The sequence below is a fragment of the Centrocercus urophasianus genome, unplaced genomic scaffold, assembly GCF_019232065.1.
Source record: "Centrocercus urophasianus isolate 14NV4802_14NV808 unplaced genomic scaffold, USGS_Curo_1.0 seq_54, whole genome shotgun sequence".
In the NCBI taxonomy this organism is placed as follows: Eukaryota; Metazoa; Chordata; class Aves; order Galliformes; family Phasianidae; genus Centrocercus; species Centrocercus urophasianus.
Genome location: NW_024885133.1, coordinates 1,466,880 through 1,488,176, shown reverse-complemented (window position 1 = coordinate 1,488,176; position 21,297 = coordinate 1,466,880). Strand labels below are relative to the sequence as shown.

Genomic DNA, 21,297 nt, shown 5'->3' with positions numbered 1-21,297 from the left:
AAAAGCAGCTTTACCCGTTGTAAGCCAGATGGTGCTTCCTCCCAAGCCCTCTCCCACACTCCAAAAAATATACAAATGCCAACCAGTGCATCTCTTTCCAATATTTTAATGAGTTGCTACATCTTACACTCATAATTATAAAAGAATAAGAATCCATAAAAATATTTTCTTTTCATAATACGCACTTAAAATACTCCAGGGCAAGTCAATGTGGTTCATTTGGGTGTTGCTTTTTTCTTCTCTTTTCATCCCTGGCAGAACCCTTGGCTTGAGGGGTGGGGGGGTACGCGCTCCCCTGAGGTGCAATTACTCAATCCCCCCTCCCCAGAATTACAGTTCCTGTAGACCAGGAAAATAAAAACCAAAAGAAAGCATATGCTGAGTAGATGGGTAAGGGGAACAGTCACTGACCTGCAGAGAACTGAAGCACAGCCAATTTCAGTGCACATCTGAAAGCTCAAGGTTTCAGGGAAGGAGAAGGTAGGATCGGGAGGCAGCATAAAGAATGGAGGGAGGAAGGACTTGCATAAATATTATCCATCTTGTGTTGCAAAAAAAAAAAAACAAAAAAACAAAAAAACAACAACAACAAAAAACTTATCTCCAGAGAGATGATCTCTGGTTGTAGCCAGCTGCTTCAGCTGCTGTGCTACCTTTTGGCACAACTCTGGTTGTGAGCGGCCATTAGAGAAAGGCATGAGAGGGCATCGTTATCAACCCCAGCCACTTCCTCCATCTGCTCTGCAAAATAAAACTGAGAAATAGAAATGACTAGTGTTGCATGCTTCTGTAGAGCTCTTCACATCCCAGGGCTCCACACTGCTGCAGCAGGGCAAGGACACAGCACCAGCAATCAGCTGCCCTGGGGCTTTAACAATACGTTCTTCTCTCTTCCCTCCCATTCCTGGCTTAAGGCAGCTTGCTTATTCAGCTCTTCTATTTCCAACACAGGCACCGAGTTCTTGCAGGTAAGAGTACATGAACTGCAGATGTGCAGTGGAAGGGAAAAGGATGGGGGACAGAGAGAGATGGATGCAAACCTCAGTCTTAGGAGACAGACCACTGTCCATCAATCCCCAGGATAGTGGGAGTAGAAGGAAAAAAAAAAAAAACCCAAAAAAAAAAACCCCCCCCAAAAAAAAAACAACCCAACACATTAACAGCCAGGCTGGAAGAGAGAAATAGGATGAGCAGCTGAGCAGAGGCAGACCTCCAGCTTGGAAAGTGAAAGAAGGTGGCACTGTCCAAAGGGAAAGTACCTTCCATCCTCCTCCCTTATTATTCAGGGCAAGACACCCCGACATGGGCACGCAGCCATTTGTGCTCTGGGTTAGATGGCTGTCAAGGGAGGTGGTAGTGGCTGGGCACAGAAGGGGTGAAGTGAGCTGTCAGCATCCAGTTTGCAGAGGCATGTGTTCTCAGAGGTATTCTTGTAGAAAGTGCAGCAGCGTGATTTCATAGTGCTCTCCTGACTCAGGGCACCGAATACTGTGTCTTTCATTGGGATAGATCTGTGCAGAAGCAGAGATGAGACAATTAATCAGGAGTTGCTCATTCAGCATGGACAAGCCTCCCTCACTTTGTGCCCAGTCTCTATCAGGACAAAGGAGTGCCAGGAGATGTGTAGAGCACCCAGCCTTGCCTCTCACTTCACTGCAGTGATGTGCACTGCCACTCTGCTCAGCAAAACAGCCACTTCTGCTGCCCACAGCTATGTGAGAAGCCACAGTTCCAGGGGAGAAGGAAAGTTCCAGACTTGAGGGCAGGAGCCCTATTTGCAAATGCTTTTAGACAGAGGCCACATCAGCTAGCAATGAAACAGTCACAGTGCCACCTCCCGGTCACCCGTTGAAGTCAAACAAGGCATTTACTATCAGCTGTGTTGCAACAAGAGCAACACGTGGAAGCATCCGCATCTACCTTCTCCCGCACTCGAGGCAAGAAGCATAAAACTATCTTGCTAGATTTAACTAACCTTCCCACTTCACTCTTGTTCCCCCTACCTGAAGCTGGTACGGTTTTCCAGCCCGGATTAACTGTGATACCAGGAAGTTTGTGTGAAAAAAGTGCACATTTTCATCCAAAAAACCATGGAGGATCAGCAAACGATTTGGCCTGAAGATGAGATGAGAGAGAATATGAGAATCCAAACAAAAAGCTCTGAAATGAGTCTGAGCATTGAGAGACATTGAGATTTTGGAAAGGGTCCAGAGGAGGGCGACTAAGATGATCAGGGGGCTGGAGCACCTCCCCTATGAGGACAGGCTGAGGGAGTTGGGCTTGTTCAGCCTGGAGAAGAGAAGGCTGCGGGGTGACCTCATTGCAGCCTATCAATACCTGAAGGGAACCTACACCCACGAGGGGAGTAAACTCTTCAAAAGGGCTGACAACAGCAGGACTAGGGGAAATGGATCGAAGTTGAAGGAGGGAAGATTTAGGTTGGATGTTAGGGGGAAGTTCTATACAAGGAGAGTGGTTAGGCCCTGGAACGGGCTGCCCAGGGAGGTTGTGGATGCCCCGTCCTTGGATGTGTTTAAGGCCAGGTTGGACAGGGTCCTGGGCAACCTGATCTGAATGTGTGTGTTTGGTGGCCCTGCTAGGCAGGGGGGTTGGAACTACATGATCCTTGAGGTCCCTTCCAACCCGGGTGATTCTGTGATTCTGTGAGCAAAGAGCTGCCATTCAGCAAACTAAAAACTGAACAATGACCAGGCAGCAGTCAAAAATAATTTAAGGCCACAGACGTGATCTTCAGCCCCTTCACCACTGGCAAAGGAGGCTGGATATATGATGCCCCAGCCTGCTGCAAAAAGCAGCAACCAGCCTCATGAGTTAAAATAAAACCACCTCAGAATTCATCCATTCTTTTGGTATTCAGCAGAGGTGCAGCTGATGGCACTTCACAGCATCTGGAAGCTGGTTTTTAGCAGATTACAGCCCCACAGTACTCACTCATTGGGAAGCTTTTCTACATGTAATGCCACAGAGCCAGCCTCATAACCTTGCTGGTTGTTTTCTGGGATATCCATGTACCGCTCAGTATACCCGGTGTCATATGCCATCCAAACTGTGACAGGAGCACCTGCTATAGCAATCTGTCAAACAAATAGGTGGCAGGAGACAACTTCCATTATCAAGTGCTAAAGAGTTCAAGTATTCTCTGCTTCCTTGATGAGGGAAGGGAAAAAAAAAATTCTGGACAATTCTATCACTCAGACCGGTTCTTCCACAACAAAACCCATATAAAACCTGGATTCCAACTCATGCTGTTTCTCTTGTAACCAAAGTCAGGCAGACTCTATCCTAACAGCACCTAAAGGCTTCCCCTTTCAAGGAAAACAAGTGGAATAGAACCAGAAACCTGCTGAAGACTTGGGAAGGGCTTAGGAATAGTGTATCAATCATCTTATTTGATAGTATGCCAAGTCCTCCATCAGTAGCCACTGGGATGTGACTCTATCCCAGAGACCCCATCCTCTTTATGTCTCAGAAAGTACAACCTGCAAGCAGAATGCAGGGCTGTATGCTAGAGCTACAGGCAGAAAGGACTAAGGGTCATTTTCGCCTGGCTTTTTTGTTTGATGTTTCTGATGGACAACTCCAGATACCAAGAGCTACAGAGGCTGAGAAAGCTACGAGTCCCAAGATAATGCTCCACGACGTCTGGACTTACCTTGAAGACATTGGGTTTACAGATGAGACCCATGAGGGAGAGAAAACCCCCATATGACCAGCCATGTATGGCTACTCGACTCAAGTCAATAAACCCGTATTTTTCTGCTACATAATGTAAACCTTCCACTTGGTCCTCTATCTCCACCTGACCCTAAAGAGCAATAAAATAAAAAAAAGCTGAAGTTAGTGGCTTTATAAGCCTGAAAACTTAAGAAACCAATAAGGCATAAGTAATGCTCATGCAGGCATACGTTCAGCCATTGAAAAAGTAGCCTTTGAAAAAGGAACAGAGATTAATCAAAAAAGTACATTACCATTTGGTTTTTCAGGGCTCCTTCAAATCTGAGTCCTCGCTGGCATGAACCCCTTCCATCAATCACTACCACAGCATAACCTAGGGATGCTAGCGTGTTTAGCCGTAAGTATTTGATTCCTTTAAAGGAATTATTCACCAGCTGCACCTGCAGAAGATAAAGAAGTTTCAGAACCAAGCAGCTGCCTTCCACTATCCTGCTCCGTCTGTTTCACCACACAGGATGGTGAACAGGACAGCAACCACTAGATGAACTACCAGAGACAGATGTATCAGTCTAAATGCTTAAAACATCATCTCAGGTTTGAGGCAGAGGTCAGAACAGAGGTTCAGTTTAAGTCCTGACACATGACTGAGCTACACAGAACTCTGCACTGCACAGCAATCAACTATCTGGACTATTACCTGAGGGCCTCCATACACAAAGAGCACTGTGGGATGCTTCTTCCCAGGCTGGACATCATGAGGTTTGTAGACCATTCCATAGAGCTCAACATCTGATTGAGTACGGAAGTGAAAGATCTCAGGTGGGATGTAATCTGGGGGACAACCTGCAGAAGCAAGTTCACACAATAGCAATGCAATAACTAAAGCAGACTCTGTCTTCTACCCAGTCTGAAAAACCTCGTCCTCTTAGCCAGGGCTCTTTAAATACCCAAAGCATAACAAGATTTATCACTGCCTTTCAGAGAAACCTCCCACTCAGATACCGGCCTACATAGATCAGTAGGCCATATATGCAGAGGATGGATCACCCATGAACACATATTCAGCTAAAAATCTTCAAATAAGGCATGCTGTGCTGTAAGTGCAAGACTTGACAGGTTGAGAACAGACATGGGTCAAATAACCTAGCAGTTACACATTGTGCAGGACTTACTGGCTGCCTCCATCATGCTAGCCCAAAACTTGGGTTGCTTATGTAGCGGATCATCATCGGAGCCACTGAGCTTGTAGACATGCACGCAAGGTGGAGTGCTCACACTGCTGTAGTGGCTGATGAACATGTCAAAATTCTACAGGTGGAAGAGGAAGAGTTAGGGGAATCGAGGTCTCATTTCCCACAACCAGCCTCCTCCACACTGTTCTTAGATTAGAGCTCCCACATCTCAAGCAACCAATACAAAAGTCCCCGGTAATCACTGCATGACTCACTACCATTCCCTGTTAGACAGGAGACAAGTGCATCTTGTGTCTAAACAGAATCACAGAATGGCCAGGGTTAGAAGGGACCTCAAGGATCATGAAACTCCAACCACCCCTGCCAAATACAAGGCTACCAACCTCTCCATTTAATACTAGACCAGGCTGCCCATGGCCCCATCCAATATGGCCTTGAACACCTCTAGGGACAAGACATCCACAACCTGCCTAGGCAGCACCTGTTCCAGCACCTCACCACTCTCTCTGTAAAAAACTTCTTTGTATCTTCTGTAAATAACTTCTTGTAAACAAGATACAAGAACAACAAACCTGGCTCATAGAACAGCTGTGGGAGAAGCCTGGTATGGTAAGTCGCACAATTTCTCCAGGAGACTCATAGCTAACTACATAGAGATGGTGCTCCAATGGGGTGTCCTTCGTGCCTTGGAAATACACCAGCTTCGTAGCCTCATTGACCCAGATCTATACGAAGAAGAGAGGCCTTGTTGACAGAAGAATGACATCTACTGCTTCTTTTCTCATTCAGTCTGTCCCAAGGCTTAAAAACACCAGTAGACTATGAGAGATTACTTACAGCATTAGGGACATACACAGTATCCATTTATATGACAGGCTGGAATACACACATAGCACTTACGGAGAATCGTATTAATCCAACAAAGTAATAAAAAGAAACTAAAGTGGTGTGTTCTGTTTTTTGCTTTTTTTTTTTTTTTTTTTTTTTTGAGAAACTCGAAGCATTTGCTTATTAAGGAGCTTAAAAAAAAAAAAAACTGAGCTATCTTTGCTGTTTAAACTGAAAGATTCTATGCTTAACTAGAGTGCCCTCCCACATTATGACTGGCATTTTAAGGGTGTATATGCATCTTTCCCCATCAATTGTGATAATGAATTCCCATCTGTGGAAGGAACAATTTAATAGCCTTAGCAATACCAAACTTCAAGTCACACTAACATAACTTCTTAATGTCCACATACATCAGTTTCTAAAATCCACCTGGATCAGCCAGGAATACAGGCAACAGCTTTTAAAAACTGCATTGATCCAGCAACAGAAACTGAACTGATTCTACCTTACAGTTTCCAAATGCTGAAACTCAAGTGCTCTTTCTAGCTAACATAGTTTGAAGAGAACTGCAGACAGGACAGGGAAGCAATATCCAACCCAATTGGCCAGGAAAACAGGTAGAGCCCTGCGGAGCAACAAATGCATCAAAATAATTGCTACTAACACAATTTTAGACATAGCACATGCAGGGAAGAGCTGTGAGCAAAATCAACAGCATGTGCAGTGAGAATCCACATGGGCAGGGACAGCGGGTTAATTACAGATTGAAAAAAAAACAAGCAGCAGAAACCAAATGCACAAAGCTGTAGGCTTTTTTTTTTTTTTTTTTTAAAAAAAAAAGTGTGAAGTGGAAATCTAGATTAATTGGGAATGAACAGACAAGGCCTTCATTTTGACAGAAATCACCTGGGAGCATTAAAGATCAGACTCAGAGTTAGTTCCTGAAGCAAAATGGAACAAGGCTCTACAAGATAAAACAGATACACAGTTCCTTCATATTCTGAATTGCTTTATATTCCCCAGCTGCCTTCTTCCTGAAAGGATCAGCTAGAGACCAAGAGTTCATTCTAAGCACCAGGACATATTCCCAGTCCACAAGTACTCATTGAGGTTAAAATGCTTCAGCAAAGACAGTAAGCCCAAGCTTATCCACAAAAAATTCTTTGTTAATGTTGAACATCAGACTCACGTCCATTTCTATGGCTTCCCTCACTCATGGGATTGACTTAAAAGAGCAATCTGGAGTCTGGTTAAAAACACAATCAATTTAATGTACACTGGACTTCAGCACTTCTGGGGAAAGCACAGGCAGCAATAAATTTTAAAAATAATAATAAAAACACAAAATTAAACTTAAGTAGTTCTAGTTGGTTCCAGGTGTAACAGAGGGCATAAGCCAGGACTGTGGGCAGATAAAGCAGAACTGCAACACTGCAAGAGAAAATAACCACTACCTTTGATCCATGCCTTGCCAGCACCTCCCACTCTCCACCAGTCAGGGCAACCTCCTCTTTGATAGGACACTTGAAATCATCTAGAAGACATGAAAATAAATAATCTTCCCCAAAAGATAAAACAAGCAAAGTGAGCCCACAAAGCTGGTGCAATGTCAATGCACAGATCTTACCCTCGCTGTGGACATACGGCTGTACCCAGTCATAGCTGCCTTGCTTTAGGACCACTGTGACTCTGTACAGGTGACAGAAACCTGTTTTGCATTCATTGGCTCGGATAAAACACAGTTCTTCCTCTTCCCCTTCTGGTTGTATGAAAGGATAGAAGATATCATGAACCTGTCACATGAGACAAGAGATCCCTGAGTGATTTCTATTGACAGACCAATGCACAGCCAGCCAAAAGATACACTGATAAATTACTGTGCTATCAAATGAAAGGAGCTGGGCAGGGACAAATATCTCAGACAAACTGCTAGTGATAAAAAGCAATTCTATACTTTCCAATTACCACAGAAAATATGTGCCTGTGCAGAAGAACGTGTTCTCTGAGCTCTTCATGACTATCAGCAAAGCAGCACCCACCCGTCATGCCTCTGAGCAAGACAACTCAGCTGTGTGTTCCATATGGCAGTTGCTATTCTGACACCTTGGGAATGCCACAGTTTGAACTTCAGGTCCCTTTGCTGCTTCAGCACCAAGGTGCTTATGTTATAAGCTCAAATTTATTTCCTGTCCCGTGTTCATCACTTACCTAAATATATTTAAATTTCACAGATTAGAGTTGCTTGTAACTCAAGACATTTAATCTTCTAATAAATCACCCCTAAAAGAACTGCACTGTTACATACAAAAGTGTTGGTGTTCTAAGTGCCTGCCTTCACCGAGAATGGTAGCAAGGATTAGGTAGGATTCTCTTATATTTCAGTGCTGAGAGCATGGAAGTCCTTCTCAGAACTTTATCAGACCTCCTGAACTAACACGAAACCTGGCAATACTGAGCAGCAAAGCAGTGTGCTGAAACATGGACTAAGCTGGACACACAGCCAACACAAAAATAGTTAAGTGCAGGGGAGGAAGGGACAAGCCAGTGCCCTCCTCCCAGCACCGAGCTGCTTACGTTTATCCACACATCAGTGATTTCTTCATAGATAACAAACGGTTGAACATTTTCTGGCACAATTTTGGCAAATTCAGCACGCTGCTCCTCACTTTCTGGGACTGGAATAAAGAGCGCTGGAGGCAAAAGGATAAGCTGCAGCCGCTGCTGAGGTCTGTCTAGAAACATAGCCCAAGCACTGGGGAAAGAAGTTGGAGGTGAAGGTCAGTACCACAAAATAGATGTCATTTTATAACACTCAGAACACGTGATCCATTTTCTCCCACTGGCAGAAGGGATTTAAACATCTGAATGCAAAGCTTTCCTCATAATTACTTCTTTTCTAATCTCCTGGAAGCTTTGCCAACAAATATGTTTTGTCAGACATCTCTGGTGTCCCATGGGGGTATCATTCAGACCAGATGTCTGACACACTGGGTAGAGTGTCTATCCCAAGAGACCAGGTAACACGTTTCCAGAATGCAACATTTCCTTGGTCAACCCTTCCATCAAGAAGCACTACTTTCTAGTGAGCTTCTAAGATCAAGAGAAACTAAAGTGATTCATTTGTAGCTTCTCTGTTGTACACTGCACTAGCAAGGAAAGGCACAGACCTAAGACAACAGCCAAGCGAAGGGGTTGCTTCAGTCTCAGCCTTGTTCCTCTCCAAGGAGAGTCATTTGAAATGGTGCTGCACTGCAGGCCTCTCAACATGACAGAAGTCAAGCCACTGCTGCACAGTATGGCTACCCCAAGGCCTGGAAGTGCATCAAGGGATGTTCCATCATTAACACAGACTTTCAAAAGAGCCAGTTACCCCCTGCACAGTGTCTGCGGATGTAATGAACTGATATATTCAGCACATTTTGACAAGCTCTGGTGCAGAACATAGGAGTCACTAACGTGATTACCTTCTGTAAAACTGTATGAGTTCAGTTTCCAAAGCAGACAGTTATTAATTACAAGTTACAGTGGTCACAGAGTAATTCTTCCCCACTGCACAACATGGAAATTGCCCACGTTCCCATGACATATTTGCATTGATCACAAACAGGACCAACGGACAATAAAACTGCTTACAGTACATCCTCATTTTCAACAGGAACAATGTAGTATGGGTGCTGTACATCTTGAACCCAAAAGAATTCCCTAGGACTGCCTACTTGACTGTCATTTAACTTTGTGGTTGTAGCTCTGCATTAAAACCCATAGCTTGTCATCTGAGTCTACATCTGATTATTTCCTACCAGTAGGATGTTAAAACAACGAAGAAACCAAATAGTCTTGTGCCATCTGTGACACTCACAACTTTAAGAACTGGTGAAGACAACATTATAAACCTGGCTTCAATATAACACAATCTATTGTATAGCTACAACACCACACAGTCTTGAAGGTCTGTGAGAGTTTAGCCTGGGAAGCCCCTACCAGCATTAGTCTGGAAGAAAAAGAAAAAAAACTTACGTACTATTTGCCATCTCGAGTCCATCCAGCACGGGCAATGTACTCCACAGTCGGGAATAATGCAGCAAATGGTTGCACCAGCTCCTTGTCTTGAGCACACACGATCTGCAACAAAAGGAAGGCCCAATACCAAATCAGACTAATACCAGGCCTTCTCCTATGGAAGCTCAGAGAAACGGGAGAATAAGGAAGTTGTAACTATTGACTGGCCTCATCAAGGGGAAGCAAACCTTTCTACAAAATGGCAAGAATAGAAAGGAAAAGCAAGTTTCAAAGCACCATGGTTTTGGCATCCAGCCACAGAAAGGATACAACTGTGCAATGAAGTCCAGGATTAGATCCAGTTTTAACCCTGCAAGCTCTGCCCACTGATGTCGTGGTATGTCAGGCTAACTCTGCTTCTCACCTGCCTCCCCTCTCCCAGCTGCTTTTTGAGCAGCATAATACTTTTCAGCCTTTTAAAAGTTTTTCTTTTTCTAGCTACCTACATTCAAGAATTAGGTGCTACAAGAGGAAGAAAAGCAAAGCTAATGCTATCACAGATTCTTAAATGGCCTCTTAATTCTAAGCAACTTCAGAAGCAGTCAACCCTTCAGAGCAATAATACAATCTGACTTACCTTACCCTTGCTGTCTGTTTTCAATTCTGCCAGTTTTAATGTAATCTTGGGGTTTTTGCTGCCTGCAAAGGAGTGACAGAACATCAAGATGACAAGCCTGGACACCCCCAGGATTATACTTGCTAGAGCTTCTGGACAGGAACCAACTCTGGTCCTGCTAAAATGGCTGGAAGTCAATACACAAATAAGAAATTATGAATGCAAACAATACTGTGTTCAAATGAGGCATTTTGGGTATTGGGAAAGTTTGCTTTTGCCTTGCCTAGATAGATGCACACATTCACAGGAGGAAGTGATCACAAAATATATTCCAGAACATGCCATCAGATATATTTCATTTTCTCAGCAACCCTTTCATTTAAGGTTAACTTTAAATCCTGTTCCCTTTTGTAGAAGGGGAGTGGGCTCAGAGACTCAATTAGGCCTCATCATTTAAAACCAGCTTCTACATCCTGGTAAGAATCTACATTAATAATGAGATGTTTATAGCACAAATTCCACTGCTTCAGTTAGCAGGAGCCAAAAGTTGCATTAGCAGCCCCATGGTACTTCACTTACCTGTCCTGGGGTACCGATAGGAATCTGTTTTTCTCTCCTCCAGAGCAGGTGAAGGAACGTGAATTATCTCCACTTCTGACTCGTCCACTTCCTCATACAAGATTCGCAGTGTTTTTAAATTCTCTGAACCTAGGAGCAGATAGTAGGCATGCATGCTACAGTGTTTCTAAGTGTTTCTAGCTTGCCTGGAGCACCACAGAAGTCCACACTGGTGCAAAAGTTTTGTACATGTCCTGTATAATTGCATCTTCTAGTAACGATGAGTAAATACTCCTCTGAGCACAATTATACTCCCTCAGTGTTATGTTCCTTCTGGTGGCTTTCCCAGAAAAAGATCAAACCCGGGCCAAAGGAAAACCATGCTCAAAATATCATTCACAGCAGTGGCCAGCAGTAGTAATAGTGTCAGAATTTGATACACAGAACACTGACCTTCTGTGGAAGATGTGGGACACCACCAATAGCCTGTGAACCGATCAAATTCCTCCTGAATGACAAAGGTGGCTACACCAGCAGACTTAGGGTCATCAAGAACATTGGATAAGCCTGGAAAGGAGAAAAGAAAGAGGACACTTACATCTTCTTGAAAACGACTGATTCAGAAGAAAAGTGCATTTGTGAGAAATAAGCCATAAAGACATTACCCCTTTCATCCACAGTTTTTAATCAAAACTTTCTTCTAAATATGGGAAAAAGCACCAGTTACCTTTATGGCAATATGTCATTCGCTTCTCCTCTCCTGTCTCTATATTTGCTACCCACAAATCATTGTTATTAATGAATGAAAAGAAGGCAGGGTCTGCAGGGCAAATCTTGGGATCCATTCGTGGCCCTGTACACTGAGTCTTGATCTCCAGAGGCTTCATTGGAGACACCTACAGCAACAGAAACACAAACATTTGTGTACCAAATCAACAACCAGCTTCACGCTTAAAGACCTACAGCCCACAAAATGAGGGCACAGTCCTGAGAGGACACAGTCCTGAGGACACAAAAGAAACGATCATAACCAAACACATGCACACGTGCAGCTGCTACCAACCAAAACCACTTCAGATGTCATTCATAGCTCTATTAGCAAACTCACCATGAAACCATTCTTGCCTCCATCTCGGCAATGAAAGAGGCTATTGCTGGCCTGGAAAAGGAACAGGCCACTTTCACTGTGGAAATCATAAGATGTTATACCAAAGACACCAAGTCTCTTGCGCTCTCTTAAGAGTTCTTCTTCTCTAGAATACATCCCATGATGAGGGGTTGCCTAGTATTGAAATAAAAGAAAATCCAAGAAAATCTGCAAGGAGAGAAACTTCCGCAGAGCAGAAATGCTTTTGAACTGGCACCACGTAGCCTCTAAATGCTGAAAATACAATTTACCAGCCCCAGTCAGTAGTTCTTACCATACAGGTTCTTCCACAACTACTGTATTCCAGACTACAAGTGCGGCCCAGTAGGACTAATCTAACTGCAAGCCCAAAGTTCTCTTTACATAAGAGATGAATCTACATTTTCTACAGTTGGCACTTCAGTATTAACTAAGGACAGCTGCACTTGTGCTGCTTATGCAAATCAGATGTAACCAATTAACTTAATGACACTTATCTACAGCCTTTCACAAACAGTTTCCATGTCAGATACTGCATACAAAACCTCTTCCAGGGATCTTGAATTACCCTGAAGGGGACTAGCAATCCAAATGGGGTCAAGACAGCTGAATTCTTTTCAAATGGGAAGCTTTCCAGAAAGGAAGACAGACCAATGCCCTGCACCCCCTTGCTCCTTAATGCTTACTGACAAAAGACACAAAGATAGAGGAAAAGGAGATTTTATCTCCCTTTCCAGTTCTCTGGCAACAGAGTAAAGCACAGAAGAAGCTGTTTAATACAGTTTTCCCAGCTCCCTTAAAAGCAGAAAAGACAGTAGGTATTACAACAAGCCTGTTAACAAGTATCTGAAGAGCCCAGACAAGGCACAGAGGAAAGGTGCGCTGTCCTGATAGCTTTTAGTTTGCAGTGGATCACATGCTAGTTTACTTCTTTACTAGATCACCCATTTGCTTGCCACATCACCTGTTGTTTCATACTCACTAGCTAGAGCACACACAGGTGCCTATCTCATATTATGAAATAAAGCAATCATCAATACAACGTCCCTACCACTACCGTTCCATGCCGCACAGCATGGTAGCACTCACCATATCAACCCCATAACATCAACCAATTTTCCCAAGAATTATCAACTCAGGGTCTTCACACTTCTGCTTACCTGAAAGTGATCCAGCATCTGTTTCCATGACAAGAGTAATAAGGCCTCCTTCCGTACCTTTTTGGGAATCTCTGAGTAAAGAAGCGAATTTTCCCTGCTACCATATGGCATTCCTATTAAGACGACAAAAGCATCATTCTGTTTAAGATTATTTACTGGACAAAGATGACTCAGATCAGACTGAAACAAAGCCTCTAGTAAGATAACTTTACTGCAGCCTCCCATTACCTAAAGGGGACCTACAGGAAAGAGCAGTTGGGACTCTTTATCAGAGACTGTAGTGATAGGACAAAGGGTAGTAATTTAAAACTAAAAGACAGTATGTTTAGATTAGATACTAGGAAGAAATTCTTCTCTTTGAAGGTGGTGACGTACAGAAACATTTTCCAGAGGAAACTGTGGATGCCTCATCCCTGGAAGTATTCAAGCTCAGGCTGGATGGTTGCTTTGGGCAATCTGGTCTAGCAAAGGTGTCCCTGCTCATGGCTGAGAGGATGGACTAGATCTTCCATTGAATAGTTTCAACTGGAAGGGACCATTACTCTGCAACAGAGAGGTTAGGTGTGTTCAAGGGCTTGTACCAGCTGTCATTCCCAAGCAGCTCTCAGCTCAAATACAGAATACTATCTAACTACATCAGCTGTAAACACGTATTTCCCCAGGCAATATTTAACACTAACTAACCTTTTCAGAGTTGGTTACTTCAGACTTTCCTCTCTCTGGACTGTTCAACCCACAGCCTAAATCCACTCTAAAAGAGCCATGGCTTGAATGAGAGACTCAACATTATTCTCCACATTTCTCAGCCAAAAAGGACCTAGTCCAGATCAATGCATTAGCCTACAAGAGGGAAAGAGAAAACCTGGAAGCTCTAGAGTGCTTCCGTTCAAATGGAAAACATTATTCAGCCAAGACATCTTGTCATCTTACATAAGCTTTTGATATGGCCAAATCATATAAAGCTATTGGCTTTCATCCAATTTCCAAACCAACCAAGAAAATGTAGAATATCCGTGAAAATGATTTCGGCAGTTTCAGCAGAATCACAGACCATAAACTTGCCCTCTACATTTGCTTAAGTGATGCCCTGGGTCAGAATTTAACACAGAAAACATGCCCCAATACTGTTTACTCTGTACGTGTTCAGGAAGAATAAAATTTCTAAGCTGTTAACCTAACAGTACAGTTACTTAAAAATGAAATAGTACCAAGTGCTTCGGAAATAAAGCAATATGTGAGCATATAATCCTCAGAAATATAGAAACGCCAGAGGGCTGAGTATGTGGTGTTTAATATAAGCAGCATCTGCCACGAATGAACATAGAAGTATATGGGAACAGCCCAGGACTGATTTAAAATGTCCAAACAGAACAAAGTGCAGATAGGAACTAATTACTACATATAGATATCTGGCACTTATGTGACTGTGACCTGGACTTCATTTCTCTTTACTACATTAGTACTTTATACAACAGCCTCAAGACTACAGTAAATCAGCATTTACAAGGAAGATACTGCCTTCAACCCCGAAGACATTATACTGTGCTCTCAAGTGAAGAACAGCATTCAAACCCTACATTAAAACTCTTCAAAAGTCTTCATCCAACTCCTTGGCATACAGTCACTAACAGTATTCACATAAAATTTTGGAAATGTGCTACTCAGCATTGAGACAGTAATAGTAGGACAATGTTAAGCATGAATGCATAAAATGGGTTCCAAGTATTTAACGCACTGTACACAGCATGCAATTTAAAAGGTGCTTATTATGGCAATAAAAAGAATAATCATTTCCACTTCATAAGAAACGCATAAGAAGAGGTAACAATCTTATGTTATGAGTCAACCTGCAGTATGCCCAGCCCATTTTCAGGAAACACCGAAAAGACATTGGTGCATCTTCATTACTAGTTCTGGCTCCTGTAATAGTTACAACTGTGCAGAAAACCTACAGCCAGTAGCTGCTCTCATTGCCATATCATACAACAGAAGAAAATAAAAAATAATGCAAATTAGCCACACATAATGTTAATTCTTTAGTCATGTAAACTGTATCAAAGTCAACTTGGCTTTGAAAAACATTCAGTTTTAAATTAAGTCTCACTATTCAAACTCAACAAGAAAAGCATCTTAATTCAGGAAACTGTCATTTATAGTAGCTCTTGTGTAATAAGAATGTACAAAGGACTGTAGCAAATCATCACTGACATACCGGAGCTGATCAATCAAATCCAGCATTCTACATTGACCCAGAATCAAGTCAAGAAAAAGAAGGAACAACAACAACAAAAAAATAGCAGAGTCACTTTAGGAAAGCAGCCAGCTATATGGAGTTGCGCACTGGGAAATTTCTTTACTGGTCCAGTAAAGATCAGCTCATGCCCCAGAGTGTAACAAACCAGTTACAGTCTATAAAGCTTCCCATGTTACTAACCACAAGATTATCCAGTTACTAAAATCCAGCCACTCTGCCACTAATTACATCATAGTTCCAACTATGAGTGTCCCACTCAGCATAGTATTCTGCTGTCCTTCAATCCTACTGTACAGAAGGAGACTTCTCTACAAATATTAACAACAATTAATTCCTCTCAAAATCTTTTTCCATTCCCTATTCTTCATAGCATCCTACCTATGTGCTGCTTAATAAATCAGGGAGAAAATAAGCTGCTGTTGTGCGCGCCTCCAAAACATACTATAACTTGTAACATATAGTTACTAATTACTAATGGTGACTTAGAAAGTCAGCCTAGTTAATCTATCAGGTAAATCCCACTTCTAGCTCCAGAAGCACAGGACAGCCCTGAGTTTGAAAAGCATCCCTTCTCTTAACCCATCCCCTGTACTGACCTGAGTTACCAAGCGAACACTGCAGTCATACCTCTTTTACTAGCCTGTGCTTGTCTGAGACTGGAGAGGTCTCTGCTCAGTTCCAGACTTCGCTGTAGATTTGAGTGTGTGTTATTCTTGAGCAGTGTTACCTAATCTCAGTTCCCCTATCTTAAAACAGAAATATTTTCCATCCTTTTCCTGGTCTGTTTAAATTGGAAGCTCTCCCATAATATTTTCACACCCAGTGTCTGGCATGTCAGCTTACCCAGGTAATAAAGACGATGAGAGTGAGGGCTGGACTCTTCGGTTTTCCGGACAAACTGGAAATCATGGGGAGCTTTGTTCACTATCATGCCCGAATACTTCCTGCTGCTGTGAATAATGTCACGCAGCCCATCCCAAGAATGCTTTTGCACCTGGAATTCAGAAGGCACATCCTCCATCTCGACCACTTCAGAGCTGTCTGATAGCGTGTCCACTGCAGTCATTGTCTCTTCCTCAGAACTAGACAAAAAACTGAGGGAAGAGTTGAGGGGGAGAATTAAGTCTTAAAATCAAGCAGCTCATCTCCCATTCCATATCAAGTTCTGTAAGCAAAGTTATTAAGCCCAAAGGATTTATTACCAGTACTAGTTCTAGAAGTAAGCTGTTAAACATTATCCATGTGGTGGATTCTGGCATAAAAAAAAAAATCAGCATGACTCAAAGGAAAACAACCCCAGGAATTTGGACAAAAAGTCATCAAAGCTATGACCTACTGGCATATAAATTTATGGCGTATGGGCATATAAACTTAAATCCTGGAACACTGCACAAGTGGAAGTCCCCTTCCTGCCCTGAAGGAAAGCTGGCACAACACTTTATGACCATCTAAGTTTAAATGCAACAGCTCACTTACCTGAATAGCTATTGCAGCCAGGAACGATGACAAAACAGGAAGAAACAGTGCAAATGACTTTGTTGACCAGAAAGAAGACAGCAATAAGAGACCCTTGTCATATCCTGCAAAACGTGGTACACGCATTTCCAAGCTCGCAGTTATTGAATGAGAGTCTACAAAAAGCACCTTGATGAGCAACTACAGCAAACATTGATTTGAGGAGATGTGAACTAACTGACTTGCCCACGGTCAACGATGTAATCTACTACAAAGCAGGAATGAGCTTAGGACTAGGGAAACCAGTTTACATCACCTCATTAGAAAAGCTGGATTTCCCTGCACAAGGACATTTTAGTAGTTTTGGGCTGACCAGCCTACATCTGGAAGAATGTCACAGAAAATTTCAGAATAACTTTGGTTTACCAGAAAAAAAAAAAAAAATACTAGGGCTAGAGAATTCTACTCCATGGAAACAGAATTGCTACCTTTGGTTCGGCATCAAGATGGCAAACCAATGACTAGGGATTAAACCAGAAAAGGCCTTGTTCTCTGCAGCCCCAAGACCTCCATTTTCAAATCAGGTTCTTCTCAAATACCACTTGTCACTGGGGACAGTCACCTGCATTCTGAGCAGAAAACTGCTTCTGAGATGTAGCTGTCATGTCTGTGTATTAAGCAGGAATTAAACAAATAATCTTGAAGGCCTCAGCCTCAAGATGCACAGCAATTTCTTTCCCAGTGAGTAGAACCGAGGGAAAGGAGAATGGTTATTAATATCAGCACAAGAAAACATTTACTCCTGTCCATTTTTTACCATGAGTATTTTTCAGGAGAACCTTGAACGTTCCTAGAGAATTCTCCATCAGCTTAAACCACCACCAAGAAAAAGCTCCAAAAACATATCTGTAGGTTCTCCTACAAACAAACAACTAACACCTAAATCCACAGCTTGAACACGAATAAAGAGTATTTTCCAATAAAAGCCAGGCATAAAGCCCAAAGCTGCAAGAGAAAACGTGACGGGATGTTCTAAGATTTCAAGAGTGTCTTATGGCCTCAAGTCTATTGATTGTATTCAGGGTCTCCATTATATCAACTAAAAATCACATCTTAAGGGGAAAGCACTGCCTATCAAAAAAACCATAACAGAAACACCATTCAGAACTGTTAGCTGAGTACAATTCTCTCCACCCAACTGTACTGCAGGTCAAGTCGGTTGATCAAAACAATCTGGCTTTGGCTCAAGATACTTGACCCCTAGGCTACTTTCTCCTAGCCAGCAACACCTTCTCACTCACTTGACTACTCACAAGGTAAAGTTGCACTTTTAAGGGCTCAAAACAGTCCACTCACTCACTACACAAATGTAATACTGATAACTGCCCCAACCTGAACAGGACTCCCTTCCAAACTACATTTCCATGAATTTAGGATTCACCAGGTAAGTGAAAGGCACAACTTTCAGCTTAGTATTATAACCTTGGTGACTTTGACACTAGAACAGAGTAGAGTACTGGGATAAGAGAAGTATTCATCCTCACCCTTGATCTGTAGCCAAAATTACATGAAAGTGTTGGAAAATGACAGCTAAAATGTTATGGAGTCTCATGTAACTTAGGTTCTGACACAATACACAGTAAAAGGAAGAACCATTTGCTCTATCACTACAGTCAGAATAAAATATAACTAGAACTTGGTAGTACCACAAATGCAGTAGAACTAGTATAAGGAGTGACTTAACTAATTGAAGTCAGAAAGTTAATTTGAGGATGAAATTGTTCAAAGAGGATTTTGACCAATACATGAATTTTAACAACCTTATTCTTAAACACTCTCAAAGCCTCCTCATCAATAAATCTTGTATGTGCTATACAACTCACTAGAGACAGACTCTCCTTCCGAGTCCTCCACAGTCCTCAGATGACTTCACTTCCCAAAGCACTTAGCTATCCCTTGAGTGCTTCCAAGCTCACTCAGTGTGCTTATTCTGCCCAGCCTGGTTAGACACGTCAGACATATATCCACCAAGTTCTTTTTCAGAAGAAACACATTAGTCTGAAGACAACAAGCAAGTATAGGAAGACAGCAAGGGACATCAGTATGGGAAAAAATTGTAAAGCTTGGAATTGGAAGCCAGTGAAATAAATCAATCTCCTGAGTCACTTCCTGACCCACAGATCCTGACACAGAGTTCCCCAAGGCAAAAAGACAGGCTTGGGATTTTTCAGAAACCTAATTCACTTGAGAACTTGTTTATTGCTATGTTCCACAGAGCATGGGGTGAATAAAGACCCTGGGAGTACTTGGGAAACATACCTTCTCCAACTTCCTGCAGTCTCGTTTTCCAGACGAACCCTCTTTATCTTCTGCATTAACTACTCAGCAAGCTGGGCAGGACAGGAAACTAGGAAGGAAGATGAAAAAAGCGAATTTCATATAGCTGCAGTTTCCTCTGGTACCTTCCACAGGTCACATATGCAACTGAGCACAGAGGCACAACCAAAACTCTTGGTTTGTGCTTTGCAATCCAAATCTGTTCTACTAACATGCGCTGGATACTAACAACCCAGACAAAACACAGAATTCTTTTTCTCAACAGTGGAAATATATGGCCTATCTCTTCTTACAAAAATTCTTAAAATCTGAGAACCCGCAACAGAAGCTCTTTCTTTCACTCTCCTCTCTGAATCCCAAAATTCAGCATTAAGAAGAGAGAAAACACAAGTCTGATCAACATACTCACAAGAGTCAAACAAAGGACACCATAAGGATCCAGAGAGAGGGTCAGCAGCCCTGCTGCTGACAACACATCATGGCCCCACACAGGACATAAAAAACCAGATTTATCTTCCAAGCCAGTGCGTTTCCCTTTGCCTCAGCATCAGCCTGATGCCAAAGAACAAGCCTGACTTGCTGCACAAACTCATTTTCCAGGAGCATTCAAAGGCACAGTATTCACTATTTCTCCACTGGTACCTTAAAGGACAATGATGTTTGTGTCCTCTTCTGGCTCTGAATCACAGACACACCCCAGACCTGTCACTATCTCCTGCTGAGGCCCTCGGTCTGCCCAGACAGCCATCTCTGCACCTCAACCACACTCACAGAGAATTCAGAGAAACAAAGTGTCACAGAGAAGCCTTGTGCAGGAAAGTTCCTCCTGCAAAGAACAAAGAGAGACTAAAGAGCAGCATCCAGTAACTTCAGGGCAATCTTCAATGCGAGCACAAAGGGCAACATGAGCAGTGCTCAGGAATGCTGAGTAACCTGGTCTGATCTCACAGCTGGCCTTGCTGTGAGCAGGGCTTTGACGAGGGACTTCCTAAGGTCCCTTTTAATCTCAATTATTCTGTGATTTTTATGATTCAGAGACATAGCTCATCCTCACCCCCTCCCCCAGGAACAATGACATCCTCCAACGCAAAACCCAAAGAAAAGAGACGGAACCAAACAGACATGAGGATTTAGAAAACTGAGGGGCCTGCAGGTGTCTTTGGGAAGAGCTAAAGAACCACAGCCTCTCCTTAAGCACTATAAACGCGTCCATGTCACAGACGAACATAAGCTTGAGTAGCTTTTCCAAAAACAAAAGCGAGTGAGAGTGGAATAAAGCAGTGGGGACTTCCATGCAGAAGATTCAGCTTTGTTAAAGGCTGCAAGTGACCAGAGCCAGGCCCGGGCAGGCAGCCCCACTACACTGCTGCCCTTGTTGGAGGGGAAGGCTGCAGCGTTCCCCAGAGCCTGGGAGATCCTTGCTCTCCCCAACTCACGAGCCACCCTCAACCCTCCCGGGCACAGCACATGCTCCAGGGGGAGCCCTAACAACCAGATAACGCACCCCTCCTCCAGCTGCCCAGTCCTGGGGGGCTGCACCCCCCCCACATCCCCTCAGAGAGACCTTCCCCACTTCGCCTGGGGGGGCGAGGGAAAGGGCGAGCCCTGTCCTCGGCGTGGTGGCCTCCGGAATCTGTGGGGGTGGACGAGTCACGGGAGACCGATAGAGGCCCGCCCAGCTCCCAGGCCCCTCTGCGCGCCCTGGGTACAGCCCCCCGTCCCGGGGTCGCCCCTCACCCCGTCCCCCCCCCCGCTCTCCTCACTCACCCCAGGACACGGCGACCTCCCCCCTCAACGGGCGGGCAAGGGGGATGGTGGAGGCTCTTCTGCGGGGGGGGGGGGGGGGAAACGCGGCAACTCCGTCACTCCCACTCCATGCCGCGGACACCAGGCAGCCCCGGAAGCGGGGTGGGGAGCAGGGAGGAGGAAGGAGGGAGACAGGAGGGGGCAGCGGCCTTCCCCTGCGCGGCCTTTCACCCGGCTCCGGAAGTGAGGCGCGCGCGCGTGCGAAGTGGGTTGGCGGGAGCGCGCGAGGGGCGGTACCAAGAGCGCAGTGCGGGTGGGGGAAGGAG

The 21,297-nt window shown here is 43.7% G+C and overlaps 1 protein-coding gene across 5 annotated transcripts; it reads right to left on the bottom strand.

Annotated features, from left to right (window-relative positions):
• Positions 1-90: 90 nt before the first annotated feature.
• Positions 91-21,199, bottom strand: DPP9 (dipeptidyl peptidase 9). 5 transcript variants are annotated; one of them, XM_042835588.1, is made up of 22 exons: positions 20,993-21,199; positions 19,208-19,295; positions 16,428-16,527; positions 16,277-16,331; positions 13,180-13,292; positions 12,002-12,175; positions 11,621-11,789; positions 11,347-11,460; positions 10,915-11,043; positions 10,357-10,418; positions 9,742-9,842; positions 8,295-8,472; positions 7,348-7,513; positions 7,175-7,254; positions 5,462-5,614; positions 4,869-5,004; positions 4,394-4,539; positions 3,990-4,136; positions 3,674-3,826; positions 2,953-3,095; positions 2,004-2,115; positions 91-1,511 (listed from the first exon to the last, which is right to left on the bottom strand). In XM_042835588.1, the coding sequence occupies exons 2-22, from the start codon at positions 19,261-19,263 to the stop codon at positions 1,419-1,421; spliced, it is 2,580 nt and encodes an 859-aa protein (XP_042691522.1). In that variant the 5' UTR covers positions 19,264-19,295; positions 20,993-21,199; the 3' UTR covers positions 91-1,418. The 5 variants fall into 5 exon arrangements, with proteins under 5 accessions (XP_042691522.1, XP_042691520.1, XP_042691521.1 ...); XM_042835586.1 differs by having other exon boundaries at positions 16,277-16,527; XM_042835587.1 differs by lacking the exon at positions 20,993-21,199 and adding an exon at positions 16,910-16,917 and having other exon boundaries at positions 16,277-16,527; positions 19,208-19,270.
• Positions 21,200-21,297: the final 98 nt, after the last annotated feature.